The sequence below is a fragment of the Callorhinchus milii genome, unplaced genomic scaffold (assembly GCF_018977255.1).
Source record: "Callorhinchus milii isolate IMCB2004 unplaced genomic scaffold, IMCB_Cmil_1.0 Scaffold1, whole genome shotgun sequence".
In the NCBI taxonomy this organism is placed as follows: Eukaryota; Metazoa; Chordata; class Chondrichthyes; order Chimaeriformes; family Callorhinchidae; genus Callorhinchus; species Callorhinchus milii.
Genome location: NW_024704742.1, coordinates 75,726,734 through 75,751,991, shown reverse-complemented (window position 1 = coordinate 75,751,991; position 25,258 = coordinate 75,726,734). Strand labels below are relative to the sequence as shown.

At 42.8% G+C, this 25,258-nt stretch overlaps 2 protein-coding genes across 4 annotated transcripts in view; one reads left to right on the top strand and one right to left on the bottom strand.

Moving 5' to 3' along the window:
* Positions 1 to 3,013: 3,013 nt before the first annotated feature.
* Positions 3,014 to 20,480, top strand: lamtor3 (late endosomal/lysosomal adaptor, MAPK and MTOR activator 3). Its single transcript, NM_001292845.1, is given in 7 exon segments — positions 3,014 to 3,058; positions 7,394 to 7,437; positions 11,015 to 11,049; positions 12,374 to 12,432; positions 14,002 to 14,135; positions 15,433 to 15,496; positions 19,578 to 20,480. Coding segments are annotated over 6 exon segments (375 nt in total). The 5' UTR covers positions 3,014 to 3,058; positions 7,394 to 7,428; the 3' UTR covers positions 19,652 to 20,480.
* Positions 20,481 to 22,635: 2,155 nt separating this feature from the next.
* dapp1 (dual adaptor of phosphotyrosine and 3-phosphoinositides) overlaps positions 22,636 to 25,258 on the bottom strand; it is a 37,685-nt gene continuing 35,062 nt past the window's right edge. For 2 of the 3 annotated variants that reach the window (XM_007891947.2, XM_007891948.2), the window contains 2 exons: positions 25,062 to 25,149; positions 22,636 to 23,404 (listed from right to left, as the gene is read on the bottom strand). In XM_007891947.2, coding sequence (XP_007890138.1) covers positions 23,366 to 23,404; positions 25,062 to 25,149 — 127 coding nt within the window. In that variant the 3' untranslated portion in view covers positions 22,636 to 23,365. The remainder of the gene's footprint in view (positions 23,405 to 25,061; positions 25,150 to 25,258) is intronic. The other variant, XR_006084855.1, reaches the window with a different exon arrangement.

The following is a 25,258-nucleotide window of genomic DNA, read 5'->3' as shown; positions in this document are numbered from 1 at the left end:
GTCACCTTCTTCCCCCTCCCCCTGACTCGGCCCCGGGATCCATTACTGCGAAGCGCTCTGAGACGCCGTCCGGCATGGAGGGCGCTGTATAAATCCAAGTTGTTGTTGTTCGCTGAGCTAAAACCTGCTCATATCCCCCATCTCACTTTTGGTGGGAGAACTTTTGTCATTCTGCCCTTGCTCTCTGGAACTCCATCCTAGAGTCCTTCCACCTTGTTCCCTCCCTTCGCTATCTTCAAAACCTGACTCATCTCTTCGAACTCACTTTCAGCTGACTTTCTCCTTCCCTCCTCAGCTACTTCTCCCCAGCTTGGGCTCCTAGTCAGCCGTGTGAAGTCCTTGGGGATATCTTCCTGACATGAAAGGTGCTTTCTAAATTACAACTGTATTTTGACACAGCTCTGTCCTTCCTGAACAGGTTCAGGTCTTCAGTGGAAACAACCTGTCAATGTAGGTGTCAGCCAGGCCACTGTAAATGGATTTGAAAAGGAAATGGATTGTAAACCACCACAAATAAGCTTATTTTCTGTTTGCTCGATTCTTTGAGACAAGTACAACAGGAAACATTTATTTTTGTTGTTGCTGTTCACCAGCAAACCACTTGAATAGTGTGAATAGTCCTGTGGTCTTCTTTAACATCCACTTCCGTCACATCTACCTATTTAGGTCAATGTTTAAGATCCCACAGCACTATTCAAAGAGAAGTGAGTTTCTCCTGGTGCCCTAGCCAACAATCCTCTGGAAATAATTGATCAATCACTTTATGTTGTCAGCCCGGCTCAGCTCATAGCACTCTGGCCTGAGTCAGAAGGTTGGGGGTTCAAGTTCCACGTTGTAACTTTGAACTTAACAGTCTGGGCTGACATCTGGTGTTGGGGACTGCTGGATTGTCAAAGGCGCTACCCTTCAAATGAAATGTTAGCCGGGTGTCCAGTCTGTTTAGGTGGACATTAAAGATCCCCTGACACAATTTGAAAAGAGAAGTTTTTATTCAAAGTGCCTGACCAACAATCCCCTAAACAAAATGAGTCATTCACTTCATGGCTGTTTGTGGGACATTGCTGTGTGCAAAATCGCTTCTGCGTTCAACTACAAAATACACAATTACTGGGTATTTTACAGGTTATCACAAATTGGCTGCTGTTTGCCTACAAAATACAGTACCTACACTTTACAGTAACTCCTGTGAAGCGCTTTGAGATGTCTTGATGTGAAAGGTGCTACTGATTAGCAAATGCAAAGATTATTATTATGTTTTGTAAGTACTTGACATACAGTGCAATACAATTTACATTCATATAGCACCTTTCATGTCAGAAAAATGTCCATCAGTGCTTGACAATGCTGGTTGGGGTATGAGCTGAGAAGGGGAAAGATAACCGAAAGCGCGGTCAAAGAGGTGGATTTCAAGATGTTTTTTGAATGAGGTGAGGGAGGGAGCGAGTTGGTGGTACTCCAGGATGGAGTTCCAGACAACGGAGGCAGTTAGGCTGAAAACCGTCTATGACAGGACGACCATAAGTTCCTGATTTCCAGGGACAGTCCCCGGATGAGATATTGTGTCCCTGGCTAAATTTGCTCTGTCTTGAGTTCAGCAACAAACTGAGCAAGATCAATAAAATTCTAAAACAGATATACCGTCAGTGAAATACAGCTATTAATAATAAAAATAATCCTTGCATTTGATATAGCACTTTATCATGTTGTTGAGATGCTTCAAAAAATATACTGCAAAGTGTATTGACTATATTTTATGGGCGAAACGTGGCAGCCAATTGCACACAGCAGTGTCCCACAAAGTCATGGATTGAGTGACCACATTTTTTAAAAGGGATTATTACCCACGGAAAAACGATCCGCCAATCGACTAACAATATGTAAATACTGACCTTCTAGTGCAGCCTTTGCAGTGTGTAATGTTCAAATCAGGGTGTGTGTATGACGTGGACACAAGGTAGCTTGTGCTTTTCATAGATTTGATCTTCAATGAGGTATCAAGAATTTCAGACCACCTCTACAATATTAAACTGCATCAAAAATAGGCATTGGACTCAATATTAACATTCATGATCTGCGCTGATTACAGAGGTGGGTTTGAGTTGAGAGAATTCCAGTCTTCCTTGGAATACACAGATCATTTTTCTTTACAGCTGTCATTGCACAACTCAATCTGACTGCTTATACATTTCACCCCTATGAGCAGAAATATTTTCTTAATTTTTTAATTGATCCAGTTGTGGAGTCCTGTAGTGCAGTGGTTAGGGCACTCGTCATGCAAGCGAGAGACCTGGGTTCGATTCCCGGCAGAGTGAAACCTTGGGCAAGTTCCCTAACTCCACGCGCCTGATAATAATCCCTCAAGAAAAAAAAAATTTGGCCACTCAATCCACGACCGTTTGTGGGCCACTGCTGTGCGCAATTGGCTGCCGCGCTTCACCCACAAATTATACGGTCAATTCACTTTACAGCCTATTCTGTGAAGCGCTTTGAGACATCGAGAAGACCTGAAAAGCGCTATATCAAATGCAAGGATTATTATTATTATTATTATTATAACAACCGGTACTGTTAGGTACAACAACAACAAAATGACATTTGTAGAGCGCCTTTCACGTCGGGGGGGGGGACGCCCCAAAGCGCTGGTAAACCAGAGGCGTGTGGAGGAGGGGGACTTGACCTGCAGAAGGTTTTGCGCTGATCCTCTCTCACTGACTGGACGTGAGATCAAAGCCGCAACGTGGGGGTCCGAACCCACAACACCTTCTGACTCATTAGGTGAGAGTGCGACCAACTGAGCCAACAGGGCGTCCCCAGCAGCAGCTGCTGCAGCGCCGCTGAGCTACACACTCGCCACACGACCCCGGGATACGGTTTGACGCCATCTGGTGCCCCCGAGGGACGGTCCCCATCGGCGGACACTCCCGTCACTGTGCGTCAGAGCCGGAAGTCCGGCGCGGGGGATTGTGGGTAGCCCCCCCCCGGTCAGTCGGTCAGGTGACAGTGCGGCGGCGGTGCGCATGCGTGCGGGGAGCTGCTGGCCGGGGTGACGGGAGCTCCGGTAAGAGGCGACCCCGCGGCCCACAGGGGAGGAGAGAGCGGGGAGGCCATCCCCAACACAACCCTCCCCGTGTCCCGCAGTGCGGGCGGGCCCCGAGCGCCGCCGCCCCCCGCCCTGCCCCCGGCCCTGCCCCTGGGCCTGTGGGCGGCTCCCGGGCTCCAGGGCCGCCAACACCGCGGTTCGTTTGACAGAAAACAAAGCGGCCGCTCGTCACGTGACTCCCAGAGGCAGATCGTACTCGATCATCCCCCCCGTGACCCCCCGTGACCCCTCCCCCCCGTGACCCCCTCCCCCCCCGTGACCCCCCGTGACCCCCACCCCCCCGTGACCCCCTCCCCCCGTGACCCTCCCCCCCGTGACCCCCCCCGCCCCCCGTGACCCCCCCTCCCCCCAGTGACCCCCCCCGTGACCCCCCCCCACCCCCCCGTGACCCCCCCACCCCCCGTGACCCCCTCCCCCCCCGTGACCCCCTCCCCCCCCCCGTGACCCCCCGCCCCCCCCGTGACCCCCCGCCCCCCGTGACCCCCCGCCCCCCCCGTGACCCCCCGCCCCCCCCCCGTGACCCCCTCCCCCCCGTGACCCCCTCCCCCCCCGTGACCCCCCTTCCCCCAGTGACCCCTCCCCCCAGTGACCCCTCCCCCAGTGACCCCCTCCCCCCCCCGTGACCCCCTCCCCCCCCCAGTGACCCTCCCTCCCCGCCGTGACCCCCCCTCCCCCCTTGACCCCCCTCCCCCCAGTGACCCCCCTCCCCCCAGTGACCCCCCCTCCCCCCCAGTGACCCCCCTCCCACCCCATGTCCCCCCTCCCCCCCCGTGTCAACCCCTCCCCCCTAGTGTCTCCCCCCCCAGTAAACCCCACTGAGCCCAAACACCCAGTGATGGGGGGACTGGTCCTGGCTTGAACAAACAGCGGGGAGCTGGCCAGACCCTTCTCTCGATGGTGACCCCTCTGTGCAGGTTTAGTTTGTTAAGCTCCAGCAGCAACACTACACGCACTCTGGGGTTTACAAGCCTGGGCTCTGGCCAACATGGAATTGGGTCAGCGGGGTGTGTCCCGCCTCTCCCACCAGGAAGAGAGTGCGCATTCCATTCCAGACACTGGGGAATTTCCACGTGTAAATGGTGTACATGTGGTACTCTGCCAGGTTTGAATATTTTAAAGCCCAGCCTGGCGGTGGGTTTCCGCATGTGTCAGGCACCCGGCTGACCAAAAATAATTAGCTTAATTAGTAAGCTACCTGCCCCCATTTTTTCATCTATTTCTTTTCCTTTGCCATGTTACATAAAGTACTTCGATGGTAGTTTGTGTTTAGTCTCAAGACAACAACAATAACTTATATACACCATTTACACCATTCGTGTAAATAATAATAATCCTTGTACCATTGAAAATGACCAATTATTGTTTTGGAAGGATTATTATTGCAATACTTTGAGATCATATATATATTTAGATATAAGGTGAGTAACTTACCCTTTAAAGGCTCTGAGATACTACCTGCGTGAAGGGTGCTATACAAATCCAATTTGTTATTGTTGTTGATACAGTAAAATTCACATAAGTCGTATCAGTTGGGACAATAACATTTAACACAGTATGACTTATGCACAGTATGAGTTATGGCAAATTTGCATAAATCGTATAATATATGACTTGGGTAAAGTTATGTATGTCAGATTTTATATGATTAATGTTAACAGATACATAAGTACTGAATTGGTTGGTGACATTTAGGTAAGGATACATGTTTTACACATGCATATTAAAGCTATGGTCTCCCAAAAAAGAACATCTTAAAGAGTTTGGCATGTTGTAGTGAAAAATGAGAATGGACATTGAAGGTTATTGACCAAAAGAGNTTTTTAAGGTGCAGAGTAATAGTGAGATGAAGTGATTCTTGGAGGAGAATTTCAAGGTAAATGAGTCTTGCGGTGGGAAAGAGGAATAAGGCAGCTCATGGGCTGCTGTGAAAAATCCAGTGACGTTTACTGTGGGATGCTTTGCTGAGGATTCCCAGGCTAACATAGACTGAAACTATCAGACTGTCCAGAAGGTATCATACTCTGTGATGGCCGCAGGGATTTTAGAAGAAGTAGTGTTTGAAAGGGAGCAGATGAAAGTGGCGTGGGGAGGCAAATCGGAGTTGGATGGGGAAGTGGAAGTAAAGTTGAGAAATCTGAGGGAAAAAATGGGTCAAACCACACTTTGTGAAGGGATTTGAACACAAGTGTGAGGATAATAATATAATAATCTTTGCATTTGATATAGCGCTTTTCACGCCGGAAGGACGTCCCAAAGCGCTTCACAGAACACACTGTAAAGTGAATTGACTGTATTTGATCTTGAAGTCGATCCATTTGGTGATGGGGAGCCAACAACAGCAACGTAATTACATTTGTAAAGTGCCTTTCACGTCCGGTGGATGTCCCAAGGCTACAGTGGGTGAACATGAAACAGACAGCGTTTGATGAGCAGAGGGAATGACTAGGTTGCAGAGGTAGGGTGAGGCAAGGCATAGACATTTGTAATTGAAGATGAGAATTTTGAATTTGATCTGCTGGGAATGGGGAGCCAGTGGAGCTGATCGAGGATGGGGTTGATGGTGCATTTCCACTATTTTTATTCTATTCTATAATACAAGGGTGTTATTGCTTTTAATTCAGAGATTGAGAACTGATTTATGTTTCCTATTTCCAGTCACTCTTGGAAGCTCTTATTCTGTAGATACTCAGCATGAATGATAAATCATGACTTATGTTCTTTAATACAAAGTAGTCCCTCAAACGTTCTGTAGCTCTTGCATTTAAAGAAATGTGGAGATTTTCAGCACAGAAAAAGGCCATGCAGCTCATCACATGTGTACTGCTGTTACCCATGTACAATATTCCTTGTTATAACATCTTTTACGTTGGGAGGATCTTCCAAGCGCTTCACAGGATATACTGCAAAGTGCAGTGATTGTATGTTTTGTGGGCGAATGCAGAAGACAAATTTGTGCACAACAATGTTTATTTTTTTAAATGAATCCCACTTTTCTTCAAAAAAATTTAACTAACAACTAACAAAAGGAAAGTTCCAGTGAAACTTTCTTCTCAATAGCCTCTCACATTGATTTATACTGAGGGAAGGTCCATTGTTGTAATTCAGAGTAAGCATGTTTGTATCCAAAATGGAAAAGTAGTAAAAGTATTCAACTGTAGGCAATATTCTTAACTTTGTTGTTCTCTTTTCTTCCCTTCCACCTGGAAACTCAAATGCTGGTCACAGATAGAGATCTACTGGTTGATTCTCTATCAATAAGTTCAGTTGGAAAATCCCATTATAGGCTCACCCTGAATTTACTGAAAAGAAGAGAATTGGATGCACTCATTATTATACTTATGTATTTGGGGAATCAATTCTTCATTTAGCCCTTCATTTAGCTTTAACTCTTAAGTTTATCCGATATTCACAATCCTCCTGTCTGTAAGATGCATAGTGCACTGCTTCTTCTTTGTATTTTTTTTGGAAGGACATTAGACCTGTCAAACATCATGGACATGTTAGGTGTTCATTGTAAAAGGAGTAGACTTAAAACTAATTATATGGAGCTATTATTATTTTAAAATTGGTGCACAATAAATTAGTTCAGGTTTTAAATCTGAAATTGGTGATTGGTGTTCCAGTGAGTGATGCTTGCCAATTCAGGGTAACTCCGTTTAAATTCTTCTTGAGGCTAGATTTTTGGTCACAAAATGTTGTGCCATGTCATGTAATAGAAACAGAAACAATAGAATTGGGGAAATTTTTTTATGGTCAATCTGTTGTTAATCACTAACATGTCCTGGGCCAACTGCTGGGAGCATACAGCAATGTAGAATGGGAACCTGGGTTTATGATGCCTGCTCTACTTTGCTTGCAACCAAGCCAAAAAAAAACTTCTGCGTAACAAAGAAGCAATTAAACAACAGGCTCCTTAATAATCATAAAAATTGTTTAAAGTACCAAGGCTATCTATGGGATAGGCTGAGAGCATTGAGCAATCTGGCGGTAGAGGAGAGAAAGCGCAGTAAAATGCACACTCACTGGTTGATGCTGTCTTTCCTCATTAAGCACTTTGTTTTGTTATTGATTTACGACTTTAAAATTATTGAACCTATTCTGTTCTGTGGAAATAGTGCAGCATTTTTCAGAATTGGGACCCCTTGTATGTTTGTGCTCTTGATATTTCATTGTTTTTCAAATGATTTACAATGTATGGCCATCTCTAAAACAACATTTGTGGAGTAGTAAGTGGTTTTGGAGACTGCTCATACTTATTCTTCTGCATTTTAGCTCTGTTTTGTTTTATTTCAGAATTAGACTCGTTTGTGTGGAAACCTCAGACGAACATGGCAGATGTAAGTCATATGTTGCTAACTAAACGGAAATTGAGTGTAGTTCCAATCTGCTGTACTGCCAGGCTATCTGAATGGTAACATGTTTAATGAGCACAGCATTGTTAAAAATGTTTGCTTTCTGAAACATTACCCAAAAGATAGTGGCCTGTGCAAGTCCTTCCTTGTACATTGCACACATGCAGTGATTTTCTTGACCCATCACAGCTATCTAGCTTCCGGCCCATCTCAAATCTCCCCTTCCTATCCAAGGTCCTTGAGAGAGTCGTTGCCTCCCAACTTTGCTCTTTCCTCTCCTCTCACTCCCTCCATGAACTCCTCCAATCGGGTTTAATAATAATAATAATCCTTGCATTTTATATAGCGCTTTTCACGTCAGGAGGACGTCCCAAAGCGCTTCACAGAACACACTGTAAAGTGGATTGACTGTATATTTGTGGGCGAACGCGGCAGTCAATTGTGCACAGCAATGTCCCACAAACAGTTGTAGATTGAAAATGACCAATTTATTATTGTTTTGTTTTTTTGGAGGGATTATTATTAGGCTCTGTGTGGAGTAAGGAAACTTGCCCAAGGTTTCGCCCTGTGCCTGGAATTGAACTCAGGTCTCTCACTTGCAAAGTGAATGCTCTAACCACTGAGCTACAGGACTCCACAGCAGGGAAACTGCTCTGGTCAAGGTCACAAACGACATCCTGACCATGTGTGACCAGGGCTCCCTCTGCCTCCTCGTCCTCCTCGACCTCTCCTCCGCCTTTGACACCGTGGACCACTCAATCCTCCTCCACCGCCTCTCCTCCCACCTCAACCTTCAGGGTTCTGTCCTTGACTGGTTCAGGTCCTATCTTTCTCACTGCCTCCACTTCGTCTCAGCTAACGGCTTCTCCAGCCCCCGCACTGTCTCATGCGGTGTTCCTCAGGGCTTTGTCCTCGTTCCCCTCCTCTTCACCCTCTACATGCTCCCCCTTGGTGACATCATCCGCAGACATGAGGTAAATTTCCACATGTATGCGGATGACACCCAACTCTATCTCTCTGCCTCCACCCTCAACTCCAGGACTACTGACGTCCTGACCGACTGCCTGTCCGACATCAAGTCCTGGACGAGGGCCAACTTTCTCCAACTCAACGTCAGCAAGACCAAGGCCCCCCCTAATTGGCTTGCGCCAGCGCCTCCGCACCTCAGGCGCCGGCAGCATCAGCCTCCACGGCCGCACACTCAACCTCACTAAGTCAGTCAGGAACCTGGGTATCTTGTTCAATCTTGTTCAGTCCTGAACTGTCCTTTCTCCCCCACATCCGCGCCATGACTGGCACTGGCTACCACCTCCGCAACATTGCCAGTCTCCACAACTGTCTCACCCCTGCCAAAACCCTCACCCATGCATTCGTTACAGCAAAACTCGACTACGGAATCTCCCTCCTCATCGGCCTTCCCAACTCTTCCCTTCACAAACTGCAGATCATCCAAAACTCTGCAGCTCGTGTACTCTCACGCACCAGGTTGCCTCCTTCAAGGCCGGTCTAAAAACCCTTCTCTTCGATCGTGCATTCGGTCGCCCCCCCACCTCTCTGCCTTCCCTCACCCCTACACCACCCCTCCCCCATGCACATGCCCCGACACCTGACTGTTCAGCGCTTTGGGACGTCCTCCCAACGTGAAAGGCGCTCTATAAATATAGTTTTGTTGTTGTTGATATGTTCCTACTGCTAAGGCCTGCTTTATTTGTGAAGTACAAACAGAAATTCACCTGTCATCTCCGGTGCTACATACAAAACTGAAGCTTTCTGACTGAGTGGATTCTACTTTCCTTTCGATTTGTTATATGACCATTCTGCGTAACAATTCCAAGTAAAACTTTCTGAATGGCTGTGTGAGAGAGCACAACAGAGAGAGAGAGAATGGTGAATGAAATCTGACTTTGAATTGAATTGCTGCAACATATGGACAGACACTTGACTTTTTGATCCTGATGAATAGCTATCAAAGAAACTGACAACAACAACATCAAATTGCATTTGTATGGTGCCTTTCATGTTCAGACAGCAAGTTGGCTAGTAAACAATTGACATTGGATGCTATGAAACCATCATACTTTTAGAATATAAATATTCAATACTCTATTACTCATTTGTCCTTGCTTGAGCTGCTGCTGAATTTTAAAGAACCTGTTCATTGGAGCAGCTCATTGATATCTTTTTTGACATCAAATGAGGGTGGGATCTCTATTACACTGCAGCAACAACAACACAACAACAAAATTACATTTATGGAGCGCCTTTCATGTCGGGAGGATGTCCCAAAGTGCTGGACAGTCAGGGGTCAGGACCCGATCATGGGGCAGGGGTGGGGTAGGGGTGAGGGAAGGCAAAGAGGTGGGAGGGCGACTGAAAGCATGATCGAAGAGAAGGGTCTTGAGACAGGCCTTGAAAGAGGCAAGGGAGGAAGCGAAGGGAAGGAGATCCAGAGTGTGGGGGCAGAGAGGCTGAAAGCCCGGCCACCGACGTTAGGGTGGGTCAGGCAGGAGACATGGAGCAAACCGGATCCCGCTGAACGGAGGGAGTGGGCAGGTTGGTGGGGAGTCAGCAGGTCAGAGAGGTAGGAGGGGGCAAGGCCATGGATGACCTTGAAAGTGAGGACGAGGATCTTGAATTTGGTCCTATGAGCAAGACAGCCCAAAGGCTAATTTTCTTTTTCCAGTTAGGGCACAAAAGTGCTCCCATAGAAAATTCCCAACTTCTGTTTAAAATAGACTTGTTACATTACCAGGAGTGCCCAACCTTTCACCCTGTCTCAATGTATATCAAAGGAAGGGCTGTATAAACGTTACGATTTCAAAAAACCTAGCAGTTTAAAGATGCTAGATAACTGTTTTTTTTTAGTAATTGCACGTTCAGCTACTTTGTGGAAGACCTTTGCCAGATCTGCACAGCTGTGGCTACAATTGACCATCTCCCATTCTAACCAAATGCAGTACCAACTTGCCTTTTCCAGTATCTTATTGCTTAAACTGCCAGACTGTCTTATTTACTTTGCCTTTATCTCTTGACTGGAATAACAAGGAATTATTGTCTGTGTGAAAACCCAAACATAACACGACAGTTATGCAAATACTGCAGGGAAGTAGATACACAATGGATGTCCAGGTCCTTTTGTAAACCCTTTATTATTTCAGCAACTGAATACTGTGAATCTCCACATTTTATGACTTAAAGGTTAGGAAATGGAGATATTCCCAGTTGATGCTTTTTTAAAACAAATTGCCTTTATGTTACTGTCTAGATGTGCAATTTGTTTTCAAAACCATAAAATGATCAGTTGGTCATTCATCTTGTGCTGCTTATGGGACATTGCTGGTGAAGATTAGCTGCTGCTTTCGTCCACACAAACCATAGCGACTACACTTTAAAGTAACTGATTATTTGAAGCACTTTGCAATGTTTCGATGTGATAAAGTGCTGAACGAAATCAAGGGATTATTTTTTCATTTTTATTTATTTGAAGCTGCAATCAATTTTGAAATGCATAGTTGTGTTTATCTATGCAGGAAATGTAAGATTTGTTCTCTCTGTTGTACAGGATTTGAAGCGGTACCTTTATAAACAGTTGCCCAGGTAAGCTTATTAAAATGAAAATTTTCCTGTGAAGCAGAGTGATCAGTTCTACTCTGCTTCACAGTAATGCGAGTTCCTTATCTGATTTCATTTTTGAGTATTACAGCATGAATTGAGAACCTTGCATGGCTTATAAATTCAGAGCAGTCTTTGATCTTGTAAATAGACGGTTGACATTTTTGATGCAAATTGCAAATATATCAACTACTACTTTCTGCTGGAACTGTGTTCACAGATGATTTCTTTTCAAATGTAAACTGAGGGGAGTAGCTGCTGGAAAATGAATGAATTGTAAGAGTTGAAAACTATGAACTTGAATTTTAGTCTTAATTTATGTGGCCTGATAAAACTGTAGGGAATCATACTAAAAGCATATTCTGGAGGACAGAAAGGAAAAATACTGTAGTTCTATGAGTGTTTATTTCTAAGAATAACTTATTTCTGATTCTGGCCGTACTGCCAGTATTAAAATATTGAATATTCTAAGTATTTTGCAATTTGACATTGACATTTTAAATGCAGGTATCCCATTTGTATCTCAGTAATTTAATTCCTCCCCAACTAACACCACACCATGACTTTCCAAAGGCTTGAAACCTGCCCACTCTAAAGCCCAGCTTAAGAACTTTTCTTTTGGACACCTTTTTGAACAGCTCCCCTGCCCCCAGCTATTTGAAATATCCTTCTGATGTGAAAGGCACTATATCAATGTAAAATTGTTGTTTTTAGAGAAATGTTTAGTTTTCCACTACCACGTTTTGCTTATTTTAAGGATGTTTTGCACTCGCAAATTGTAAACTGGTTTACATTTTAGTTTACACTTGGGGTGCTTTAAAACATTGTTATTTTTCTATACATATTCTTTTGTTTTTGTCCATGCATATCTGTAGTTTCCATACAGAGATTAAACAGACAAATTGTAATAATAACAATAATAATCCTTGCATTTGATATAGTGCTTTTCACGTCGGGAGGACGTCCCAAAGTGCTTCACAGAACACACTGTAAAGTGAATTGACTGTATATTTGTGGGCGAACGCGGCAGCCAATTGCGCACAGCAATGTCCCACAAACAGTCGTAGATTGAAAATGACCAATTTATTATTGTTTTTGGTTTTGGAGGGATTATTATTATTATTATTGTAAAGCACCTACCACAAAAAAGATTAAGAATAAACATCGAAATTGGTTGGTGTTGGAGTTCTCCTATGATTTGATTGCTTCACAGATATTTTTCAATTTAATTTAAATTTTCAGTAAAAATAGAACCACATAGATGCTGAAATAGATTGTTGTGAATAATTGTGTTTTTATTGTTTTATAGTGTTGAGGGTCTCCATGCCATTGTAGTGTCTGACAGAGATGGAGTACCTGTAATTAAAGGTAATTTCAAGTATCTTAAACATTTTTCTTGATTTTGATCTTGTAAACATCAGTATCTGCAGTATGGCAGTTTTCCATTATGTTTAATATAGATTTTCTCTTAATCTTCTATGTGTACAAAATACAGCGTGTGAACAATTAAAGCAAGAATACGGATCAAAATGAATTGTACTTGATTCATATAATAACAGGGTTCAACATTCACCACAACTTTTAGTCTTTCAAAGCACAGGAATTAAAGCCATTGAAATGGTGCCCACTTTGGCTTTGTGTATTCATGAAGATTTTTTAAGATTATAATATAGCCAACGTTAATCTGACCTCAGTTATTTATCCAATAAATTCAGTGTGAATGTTAATTTACAGTTGTGTATCATCAAAGGTAATTGATTACCTCTGAATGGGTTTAATTACAACAACAACAACAAGATTCCATTTATAGAGCGCCTTTCACGTCAGGAGGACGTCCCAAGGCGCTGCACAGTTGGGTCATGACCCGAGCAGGGTGAGGGGAGGGAAGGGAGGGAGAGAGGAGGGGGGAAATGGTCAGGGTGAGGGGAGGGAAGGGAGGGAGCGAGGAGGAGGAAGAGAGTCGAGAGGGGAGCTGAAGGCACGGTCAAAGAGAAAGGTTTTGAGACCGGCCTTGAAGGAGGAAAGGGAGGAAGCGGCGAAGGCACTGGGGGATGGAGTTCCAGAGCCTGGGGGCTGAGAGGCTGAAGGCCCGACCACCGATGGTAGGGCGGTTGGGGCGGGGGATGTGGAGCAGACCGGAGCCAGAGGAACGGAGGTTACGGGCAGGTAAGTAGGGGGATAGTAGGTCGGAGAGGTAGGAGGGAGCAAGGCCGTGAATGGCCTTGTAGGTGAGGATGAGGATCTTGAAATCAATCCTCTGGGGGATGGGGAGCCAGTGGAGGTGAGCGAGGGTGGGAGTGATGTGGTCGCGAAGCCTGGTGCGGGACAGTACACGAGCTGCAGAGTTCTGAATGACCTGCAGTGTGGAGGGAGGTGCCGGGAAGGCCGGCGAGGAGAGAGTTCCCATAGTCCAGCCTTGAGGTGACAAAGGCGTGGACCAGGGTTTCAGCGGCGTGAGGGGTGAGGTAGTGCCGTAATCTGGCGATATTCCGGAGGTGATGGAAGGCGGTGCCAGTTGTGGTGCGGATGTGAGGGAGAAAGGACAGCTCAGGGTCGAACAAAACGCCGAGGTTCCTGACTGGCTTTGAGAGGTGGAGAGTGCAGCCTTGGATGCTGAATTAGTAAGAATTTCAAAATATTCATGNTTTTTGCCCTGTGCTGTGCTCAGAACCATTAGTAGTTATGCTGCAGTAACTTTAACCAATATAGTTTAGCAATGAAGGAAGGCCCCATAGCAGCACTCTGAAAGCACAGAGTATAGTTAACTCTCCCTTAATATTGATTCGCTTTCATGGGTGTGGTGGGGGAAGAGATTTGCAGCATTGTTAACACTAGATGCATTCAGTGTATTAGACCCAGCAAACTCTGGACAAAATCATACATCTTGCCAACAAAATAGTAAGGTAATGATTGTTGATATGGATTACTTTGTTTCAGTTGCTAATGATAATGCCCCAGAGCATGCACTCAGGCCTGGATTCCTCTCCACCTTTGCCCTAGCCACAGATCAAGGAAGCAAGCTGGGACTCTCAAAAAACAAGAGCATCATATGCTATTACAATACTTACCAGGTAAAGGCGTTCATGTTACATTAATGCAGACTTCAAATTGAAAGGGTGTAGAGCATTACGTATTTCCTTCTCATCATTCTTTCTCACCTTTCCCCTATTTTGTGTATGTATGTACTTTGGATCAAACATTGTCCCTTGTGATTCCCCTTTTGAAGGTTGCATGGGAGTAAAATTTTGATTGGTTTCATTCTGATTGAATGTACCTCTATTGCAGTAGAATACAACATTCAAGGCATAGACAAAAACATATTTCTCAATTTTACCAGACTTATAGGGGAGAGGTTTGTTTAAAAACAATGAAGCTTTCCTTGGACCTGTGGCAAGCTTTGGAACTGCATTCTGAAATGTTGCTCAAAAATGGTGTGTGAGGAATGGTTACGTTTCCCCGAATGGATTTTCAAAAATTGGAGAAGGAGACCCTAGTATTTACAGCTTTTCCAAAGCTCGGGAGTTGGGGGCTGAAAGTGATACAGTTTTTCAGTATTGTTTTCAGTGAGGAGTGGCAAAAATCAACATCATACAGAATGAAACCTCAATGTGTACCATAATGTGGAGTCCTGTAGCTCAGTGGTTAGAGCACTCGCTTTGCAAGCGAGAGAACTGAGTTCAATTCCAGGCACAGGGCGAAACCTTGGGCAAGTTTCCTTACTCCACACAGAGCCTAATAATAATCCCTCCAAAAAAACAAAACAATAATAAATTGGTCATTTTCAATCTACGACTGTTTGTGGGACATTGCTGTGCGCAATTGGCTGCCGCGTTCGCCCACAAATATAGTCAATTCACTTTACGGTGAAGCGCTTTGGGACGTCTAGAAGACGTGAAAAGCGCTATATCAAATGCAAGGATTATTATTATTATTATAATGGACCCCAGACAATACTTTCAAAGGCAAGCTCACAATTTGTGCCTACTACTCTCTGGAATTGGCTAAGCAGAATATCTCCCTCTGAGGAGAAAGTGTCCGTTACATTCACAGGAATTTGTTTGTGTCGGTGACGTGCACAAGTTTGATTTGGGTACTGTTAAGGATGGTGATGGGTTTCCACAAAAATGGAACCACCCCCTCCAGCAGGCAAATGTAGTTGGCAGATATTTATCCTCCATTGTGTGGAAGTGCACCAACCTCATACCAAAGCCTGGGCCAGAACAGTCAGTTTAAAATGCTTATTGCTGCAATCTAACCTGTTTAAAGCTGTATTTACTGCATTTATCAACTAGATAAAGTCTCACAAAATTATTATTTGCAAACTTCTTAATCAGATTTTGTTTTGATTGTTTTATTGTTCTTTCCTAGGTTGTCCAGTTTAATAGATTGCCTTTGGTGGTTAGCTTCATAGCCAGCAGTAACGCTAACACAGGTAAAACTAGTGAATCATCTCCAGAGCTTTCTGTAATTGTTGTATAGTAACCAATTCCGGCTATAGTACATTGTTAATCTATCTCAATGATTAGGTAAACATGACAAACTGTTCGTGCTGGTGTATATAGAAAGACAATTAAAATTGGGGGAGGAGAGATTGAGATGAAAACAATGACATTCTGTGAAAATAGGGATTATTTTAGAACATCAAAAAACGCTAGATCAAGCCAGGTACTAAGTAAACATTAACGTTGTGGTTTTTAAAAAAACAGAGTACCATCACAGATCATGGAAACAAATCTGATTGATTTATTTTCACTCCAAAGAATGATGTCTTATAACGCATACATCTCAAAGCCAACCTTGCTTTTTGTTGCTTCTGGTAATTCCTAAAATGTACTCACCTGGAAGCATGTTGCATTGCTCATGCTTTCCCAGAAGCAGCGAGGAGAGTTTCGGGATGTGTGAGCACCATCATGGATACTAAATAAAATCGGCAAATTTGTCTTTTAAAAATGTAATTTGGGGAAGTTGAAAATCGTTTTTTGGCTTTCATCCCCCCAAAAAGTGCTTATTGGTGAAAGCTGATTTTAATGTCATTATTTATACATATTAAAGTGGTGGTAAGATATGCTTTTGTATCATGGGGATATTGCTGAAATATAACAAATATATGAAAGTATTGCATTACGAGACAGTCAATATGTTTCAAAGTGTCTCTTTGAGAGATCAGCTACAGTTCTCTTTTCCCTGTTGTCAATTTTAATTCCTCTCTGACCAACACCACACCATGAGTTTCCGACAACTTGAACTCTGCCCACTCTAAAACCCACCTTAAGAACCTTTCTTTTGGACAGCTCCCCTTCTCCCAGCTATTTGAGACATCCTTCTCATGTGAAAGGCACTATATCAATGTAAAATTGTTGGGTTTTTAGAGAAAATTTAGTTTTCCACTACCATGTTTTGCTTATTTTAAGGATGTTTTGCCCTCACAAATTGCAAACTGGTTTACATTTTAGTGTACACTCTGTAGGGTGCCTTAAAACATTGTTATTTTTCTATGCATATTTTGTTTTTGTCCATGCGTATCTGTAGTTTGCATACAGAGATAAAACGGACAAATTGGAAAGCACCTACTACAAAAAAAGATTAAGAATAAACATTAAAGTTGGTCGGTGTTGAAGTTCCTCTTTGAAATCTGATTTGCCTACATGTTTCCCATTTCAGATAAAGCATTTACTTGCTTGATTTTATGATGTGAGAGTGAGATTGTGTCTGGGTTGGTTTCTCTCAAAGGTGAGAGCAAACCTGAGCTGATCATACTGTGAATGACGAGAACAGAAACGGGAAGCTGAAGAAAAGATATTTTGGGACACTTACACTTCCTTTTAAGCTTTCTGCTGCTATTTTTTCTTTGAAATCTACAGTTGTCTTAACGATATGGGTTTATGGGGAAAATGTTGATGCAGAAATGAATGGTGCTTACAGCACAATAATATTGAAAATACATTTATAAAAGTGTTCATGTTTTTTGAGGGAAGAGGGAGGCTGGATTGATTCTGGAGAGATACCTCTGGGCTGTCCAAGATTGAAACCATGGAAAAAGAGCGAGTAGTGGTACCTATTGAAAATATTTTTGACCATTTCCCAGCATCGACATGTGCCATTTATCCTCTTCTGATAATTATTTGCTTACTTTCATCTACACGCAGTCACTACACTTCACAGAATCTTTGAAGAGCTTTGAGATGTTCCTGATGTTATAGTGTTTCATCAAATGCAAGGATTTTTATTATTATTATGAACCAGAGTCATGTATGTGCTTGATGTGAGAACTGCAATTGGTTCCCTCTCCCTCCCCCACAATTTCACAAACCAGTGGGTGCTGTCGGTTCTTGTTCCACATGTATGAAGATAACATCTAAATCTACTTCTCCAGCTGCGACTCCCAGTCTGCTGATGTCCTGTCAACTTGTTTGATGGATATCAAGGCCTGGATGAGCGAAAATTTCCTGCAGTTGAATGTCGGCAAGACGGAAGCCATACTCTTTGGCTCCCGTCAACATCTTCTCTCCAGCGGGTCTGACCTCAACCTCCCTGGGCTCTCCTTCAGACTCACTGTGCACAACTTAGCCGTCCAATTTGATCCCCAGCTTTCCTTTCTACCCCACATCCATTCCCTGACCAGGACCGCTTTTTTCCACCTCTGTCACATTGCCCACCTCCATCCGTACCTCACAACCAAAGAAGCCGAAACCCTCGTCCACACCTTTGTCATTTCCTGGCTAGACTATTCCCATGCCCTCCTCGCTGATCTTCCCAGCTACACCATACACAAAATTCAGCTAATTCAGAACTCCACCACTTGGATTCTCAACCGCACAAAACTTCATACCCCCATCACGCCAGTCCTTGCCAGGCTCCACTGGCTCCCAATCACCAAACAGAGCAATTTCAAAATCCTCTCACTCGTTTTCAAATCCCTTCATACCCTCTCACCTCCCTACCTCATGGAGTCCTGTAGCTCAGTGGTTAGAGCACTCGCTTCGCAAGTGAAAGACCTGAGTTCAATTCCAGGCAGAGCGAAACCTTGGGCAAGTTTCCTTACTCCACACAGAGCCTAATAATAATCCCTCCAAAAAAAAATAACAAATTGGTCATTTTTAATCCACGACTGTTTGTGGGACATTGCTGTGCGCAATTGGCTGCCGCATTCGCCCACAAATATACAGTCAATTCACTTTACAGTATATTCTGTGAAGCGCTTTGGGACGTCTAGAAGACGTGAAAAGCGCTATATCAAATTCAAGGATTATTATTACTATTACCTCTCCGATTTGCTTATCCCTCACCAGCTGCCTCCACTTGGTCGGCTCTGGCCTCCTGTTCGTCCCTTGTACCCGCCACTCCACCGTCGGTGTCCATGCCTTCAGCCATTACGCCCCGAAACTTTGGAACTCTCTTCCTCAATCTCTCCGCCTTGCTGCTTCCCTCCCCAACTTCAAATCCCGCCTAAAGACCTTTTTTAAACATGCTAAACCTCTCCACTCCCCCTCCCCCTGGCTTAGAGTCAGACTCTAGCATTGTTAAACACTCTGGGACGCTACAACAACAATATTCCATTTATAGAGCGCCTTTCACGTTGGGAGGACGTCCCAAGGCGCTGGACAGTTGGGTCAGGACCCAAGCAGGGGGGAAATGATCAGGGTGAGGGGAGGGAAGGGAGGGAGCAAGGAGGGGGTAGAGAGTCGAGAGGGGAGCTGAAGGCACGGTCAAAGAGAAAGTGAAGGGCGCTATATAAATGCAAGTTGTTGTTTGGGTAAGAATAAATCTCAACGTGATTTCCTTCTATCCTGTAACACACTCAGTGAGGTGGCAGTAAGCTTATAAAACATCATAGCTGTGGTTAGTTGTTGTACAGAAATCAGATTTCCAGATGTGCTGCTTTTCCATGTGTTCATACACATGTACCAATTCTAACTGCCTGCCAAGTTCAGTTCAGGCACACATCTATGGTGAACTGTATTAGATTTGCACTGGTGTACTTTAGTCAAGCAATTAAGATACAGGATTGAATAGCATGGTTTTAAGTGTGCATAAATGGGCCTATTCACACATCGATGTGAAACAATAGCAATCTCAGATAGAATTAAACTTGCAAGTCTAAGAAGAGTAGTTAAGAAACTCTGCAGCATTCTTTAAAAAAGAAACTGCTGGAACAAGGTGTAAATAACAATGTTTGCATTTGATAGGGCTTTGATATTGAAACGTCTCAATGTATTTCACAGTATTTATTGTTCAATGTAGTGACTATATATTTGTAGGTGAACACAGCAACAAATTTGTGCGCTGGGAGGTGAATAACCAATTTATCTGGAAGACTGTTGGCCAGGATGCCACTCTTTTCGAATAGTGTCATGGTATTTAGTAATGTCCACCTGAACAGGCAGATGGGACCTCAGTTTAATTTCTCAGCACCCCTGTACTGGAGTGTAACCTAAATCATAATGGATATTGATGCATATAGGAGAGCATGGTTAACTGCAAATTTAGCTAATCTGCTTATTTTGCCTTTAAAGGTTTGATTGTGAGTCTGGAGAAAGAACTAGCACCACTCTTTGAAGAGCTGCGTCAAGCTGTGGAGATTTCTTGAAGCAGACCCACCAGACAAGGAAACTGATGTTGCTCCTGGAAGATCTTGGAACTTTTGCTTTGCATTTGATATGCTGCATTTGATTTCCAGTTCAAATATAGCCTAAACCTCTTTTGAATTGTGGAATTAAATCTTGTTTCAAAATCCTTGTAAGGTTGAGATAAGAATAAACTTCTGCACTTGGATTCTGTTGAACAGTATTTCCACAATACTGGATTTGTTGATTCACTCTCATGAGTGATGTGTTGTGCACATCATGGAGACCTATACTGTTTTGTTTTTGAATGAATTAAATGTTAGCCTATTATGGCATTGTTTCTGTCACAGCATGTGGAGTGTCAGAAGCTGTAGGCAGTCAAACATACAAATTTGGAAATTCCTGGTTTAGCTAGAATTACTCTCATGTGCCAAAGGTGAATCCCACTCAATAACATTCCGAATGTTAACGTCATGAAACTGAGTTGTAAAACCACTGTTCTGCTAACTGGCAATCAAATGTAACGATCTGAAAACAGACTGACTTCTCTGATGTTAACAATCAGATTGGTGGCCGACCTGAGGCACAGCTGGATAATTCCAATTAGATGTTAGGAGTTTCTAAATTCAAACCACACCCCATCCTCTGTGCATTGTGTACTTTGCTTTTTAGCAAGAGAGAGACTCTTGCATTGGTTTCTGTTTTTACAGTGTCGTTTTGACTTTAATACAGTCCTTGTCCTGATATGTGCTGTACAATCGTGTTTGAACTGCCTGTTGTGCTGTTGGTTATCAAGCACAGAATGGAGCAGTGATTTATTTGTTTACATATAAAGAGAAAATAAATACAAGTAATGAAAGTTGTCATCTTTCTGGATTTTTATTTTCTTATATTATACTGGTATTGCTTTATCACAATGAATTGTTTTACAATATAAAACTTGTTAATTTAATACAGTGAAAATATATAAAACCTGCCAGGGATTACAAAGTTTATCATGTCTCCAAAATAAACTGAAGATCTTTATATATTTAGCTAAATGTAACCTATGTCCCCACTGCTCTTCACCAGGAAGATGAGATGATCCAGCCTGTGGACACCTTTTGCTGACACTCCAGGCACAAATATAGAGAAAGCAATATCGCATGCATCAGTTGGGACAAAGAACCTTCATCCCCAGAATCACAGATAACCTATTAACACAATTCAAAATAATCTCAGGTTTAGATTGGAGTTCACATCAGAATTGAGTTCAACATCCTCATTCTCACCTTTACAACCCTCCAGTATCACATCCCACTGTACGTGTGCGACCACTTCAAAAGCTACTGAACCACCTTCCTTCACTCAGCAGACATCTGACCTATTTCATGTCAACTATCCTACCATTAGCAGGCACGCTTTCAACCTATACCCCTCACCTTGGACTCCAACCCAGACTGACTTGCTCTCTCTTGGAATCCCTCTGATTTATTCTCCCTCTGACTCGCTCCTTCCCTCACATCATTCAAGGCCCATCTCAATTTGTATCTTTTTGACCGTGCTTTTGGTCATCTTTTCCCACCCCAGCTTGGAAGGCCAGCCAGTTCTGTTAAGAACTTAGGGATGTCCGTTTGACATGAAAACCGCTGTGCCAAATATAAGGATTATTATTATAAATTTGTATTTTTGTAAAGGTAAAGCTGATCTTGAAAAGTTAGAAGAGGCTTCAACAGTCTACTTAACCAGATTTGTCGGGATTATCAAAATTAAATGCAATATTGCAAAACAATCATCACATTCCATAAGCAACCACAATTTTCTTCACAACATTGTTTTGGATGAAGGGGGTCCTTTGGCTCATTTGATTTCATCGTTCTGCAACACTCACCAACCATTTTCCCATCACAGAATCAAGCTATTTTTAAAATGATTTACTGTGCTCATTGTTTTGTTCACTTGAAGTTTAAAGTTTTCATTCCGTTGAAGTGGTTATGCTACATTGTTTGGTGAACTCCCAGATTGTGATTAATACTACAGCATAGAATGCTGATTACCCCACACACTGACTATTTTTACACACAAAATACAGTCACTACACATTACAATATATTCTGTGAAGCACTTTGAGACGTCTCGAAGACACGATAACTCGCAATATCAAATGCAAGGCTTATTATTATCCATACAACACCACCAAGTATGTCTACTCAAGTCTATCAGATAGCAGCAAAAAGAAATATTTGTGTGCATAAGCTCAGCGATGCAATGTTACTGGTGATGTGAACTCACCACATCAATGTGGGTAAGATGCTGAGCCAATAACCTCACTTTATTCATGCGTTTTCACATACGTGCACAACTGAATTTCGATTTGCTGATAGTGTGAAGCTAAGTCTTTATACTCGATTATGAATAGTGTAGGGTAGTGGCAGAGAAAGGGACAGCCAGAAGGAGAGAGAAAAAGTTACGAGACTTCAAAAAAGAGAAAGACAGGAAGAGGGTTGGCAGTGTAGTACTTCAGTGATAGTATAACTCCTGATGGACGAGTATTGTGCTTAGCCAATTTTCATTTTGTGCAATAACCAATTATCTACACTGCTTATTCACTATGGGGTCACTCCCAAGTTATGTGATAATTGGCTCTGAACTGTAGCAGTGACATTTTTGTACCAGAACTTAAATGGGTTTTAAGTTGGAGTCCTGTAGCTCAGTGATTAGAGCACTTGCTTTGCAAGTGAGAGACCTGAGTTCAATTCCAGGCACAGGGCAAAACCTTGGGCAAGTTTCCTTACTCCACACAGAGCCTAATAATAATCCCTCCAAAAAACCCAAAACAATAATAAATTGGTCATTTTCAATCTATGACTGTTTGTGGGACATTGCTGTGCGCAATTGGCTGCCGCGTTCGCCCACAAATATACAGTCAATTCACTTTACAGTATATTCTGTGAAGCGCTTTGGGACGTCCTCCCGACGTGAAAAGCGCTATATCAAATGCAAGGATTATTATTATTATTTTTCGGGGTAAAAGTAAGCAGAAAAAAATGAAACCATCCTAATCAGCAGATTAGATAGAATTGTAGACGTTGATTAAAAAAACTCTGCAGGGCATCAGATAATTGTTGCTTTACTTAGCAGTACTTACATGAGTTGGTAATAAAGTAAATGTGTCAGACAGCATTATATTGATGGATTCTTACTTAAATGACCTAAAAACACAGTTGCAGCAGAGAATAAAAACACCTTATAATGAACACAGCAAAGCATACCAAGTAATGAACACACCAACCAAAACGTGCTACAGTAGAAGGATTGCGCAGAGCAGGCAAGAAAGTTAAATCATTTCAATATTGTGGGGTTCCACTAAACAAACTGAAGTTAATTACTTACTCATTCTATGTTCTCATCTTTAGTACAGTCAAGTTGAATGTGAGCTACGAAAGACCACCAGCATGTGGTACATTTAGATGGACAGTATGTACTTCACTGTCTTTGGTTTTCCACAGCATTCTTAGTTCCAGGTATTTATACTCGATTGAACGTTTGATTTTTTTTATTACTGTCAGTGTCTTGGTGCCTATGTAACTATAAAGAATTCTGTAAGTGAAGATTTGAAAACTACAGCTAACCTCTGTAGATAATGCAGGATGATATTTAGGATTTGACCCCTAAACTCCATTATTTCAATCACCCGTTGCAATTGTTTTTTTTCACAAAGACACATATCTGTGGAGCTGCTCGCTGGAGACATTTCTTCATAGATTTTGTAACACTGCTGATTTCTTTTTTTGATTCTGGAATAAAACGAGAATAAAAAGAGTTCACTTAGTTTGTTGTAAGTAAGCAAACAAAGCAATCTTTGTGGCATATCCCCATTTGTTTGGCTCACATTCAGGAGAAATCTTTTTAAAATTGATGTGAGGAGGGGAAGTAATTGCACTTTATTTTCAGGCTCCAAACACTAGTAGAAGGAGCCAGTCTCAAATCCTCTCTGCTGTGCCTCCTCTGCTCTCAGATATTGATGGGATTGCTGGCTGCCGATGGTAAATTATCACTACTCCCTCCACAGCCTCGCTCTCCTAACTCCTGCCCTCTGTTCAGCTAACATAGGGCCAAGCTTCACGTACCTATTCAGGGGTGAGCTATCAGCCTTTCTGAGTCTCCCCACCTACCACCACCGTCCCCCTCATCCCCCATCACTACCACCATAAAGGCTGCTTTGAGCCACCTTTTCAACTTCGTCACCTTTCCACCCAAACTACCTGAAGTTCCTTCTCCCTTGCTTAGAAGGAACTTGTATAAAGTGCTTACAGTTACAGATCTACTCTCCGATTATTTATACAATGTGTGGATGTTGGGGAAACTTTCACCATTTTGTTCATTCCATTATTGCTTTGCAACAAGGCTGTGAAATTACTAGCACAGGCTGGTCTTATTTTTGTGGGGTTTCTCTCTTTGAGTTGTACTTTGGACTTTACTATGTGTTGACTAAACTGTCTCCACATAACAAAAATTATAATAATAATTATTGTATTTGATATAACACCTTATCAGGTTGTTGAGACATCTCAAAGCGCTTCACAGAATGTATTGACTGTGTATATTGTGGGAGAAACACAGCAGCCAATTAATAATAATAATAATCTTTGCATTTGATATAGCGCTTTTCACGTCGGGAAGACGTCCCAAAGCGCTTCACAGAACACACTGTAAAGTGAATTGACTGTATATTTGTGGGCGAACGCGGCAGTCAATTGCGCACAGCAATGTCCACAAACAGTCGTAGATTGAAAATGACCAATTTTATTATTGTTTTTGGTTTTTGAAGGGATTCTTAGGCGTGTGGAGTAAGGAAACTTGCCCAAGGTTTCGCCCTCTGCCTGGAATTGAACTCAGGTCTCTCGCTTGCAAAGCGAGTGCTCTAACCACTGAGCTACAGGACTCCACGCCCGAAAGTGTCCCATAGACAGTCATGGAGTGAATGATCAAATTATTTATTTATGGGGGGATTATTACCCCCAGAAAGCGATCTGCCAATTGACTAACAACCAGGTTCCTACTTACTGCTAGGTAAACAGAGGTGTGTGGAGGAAGAAAACTTGCCCACGTTTTTGCCCTGCCTGGGAATCAAAGCTAGCGAGGCGAGTGCTCTAACCTCCACGCTTTGCGACACCAAAATTATTATTATTATTAGATTGAAAGAATGATTTCCTGACTTATCGTTGTGGGAAATTGGTTACGTAGCTAGATGGTGTAATGGTCTATTACCTTAAAAGGTTAATGGAATTGTTTGCTGAAAAGTAATGCTCTCCCAACATATTGTGAGCATCACCTTCCCTGCATTACCTCCTTAACTCACTTAAATTCACTTTAACAGCTTCCACTCAAGAACACGGGCACAGTTAACAGAGAAACCATCTTTATATTTAGTGACTTGTAAACAGCACTCACCAGTTTCCAGCGAATTAACTTGATCCATTCATCAGCTTCCACTCCCGTCTTTGTACACATGTAATATGTCCTTTCAGGGAATACTAAACTGCAAAGCGATTAAAAGTTATTTAATGTGAATCAATTAAAATGTGCATACTTAAAGTGAGCAGAAAATAAAAAAAATTGTGCTTTGCACAAGACAAATTTACTTTAAT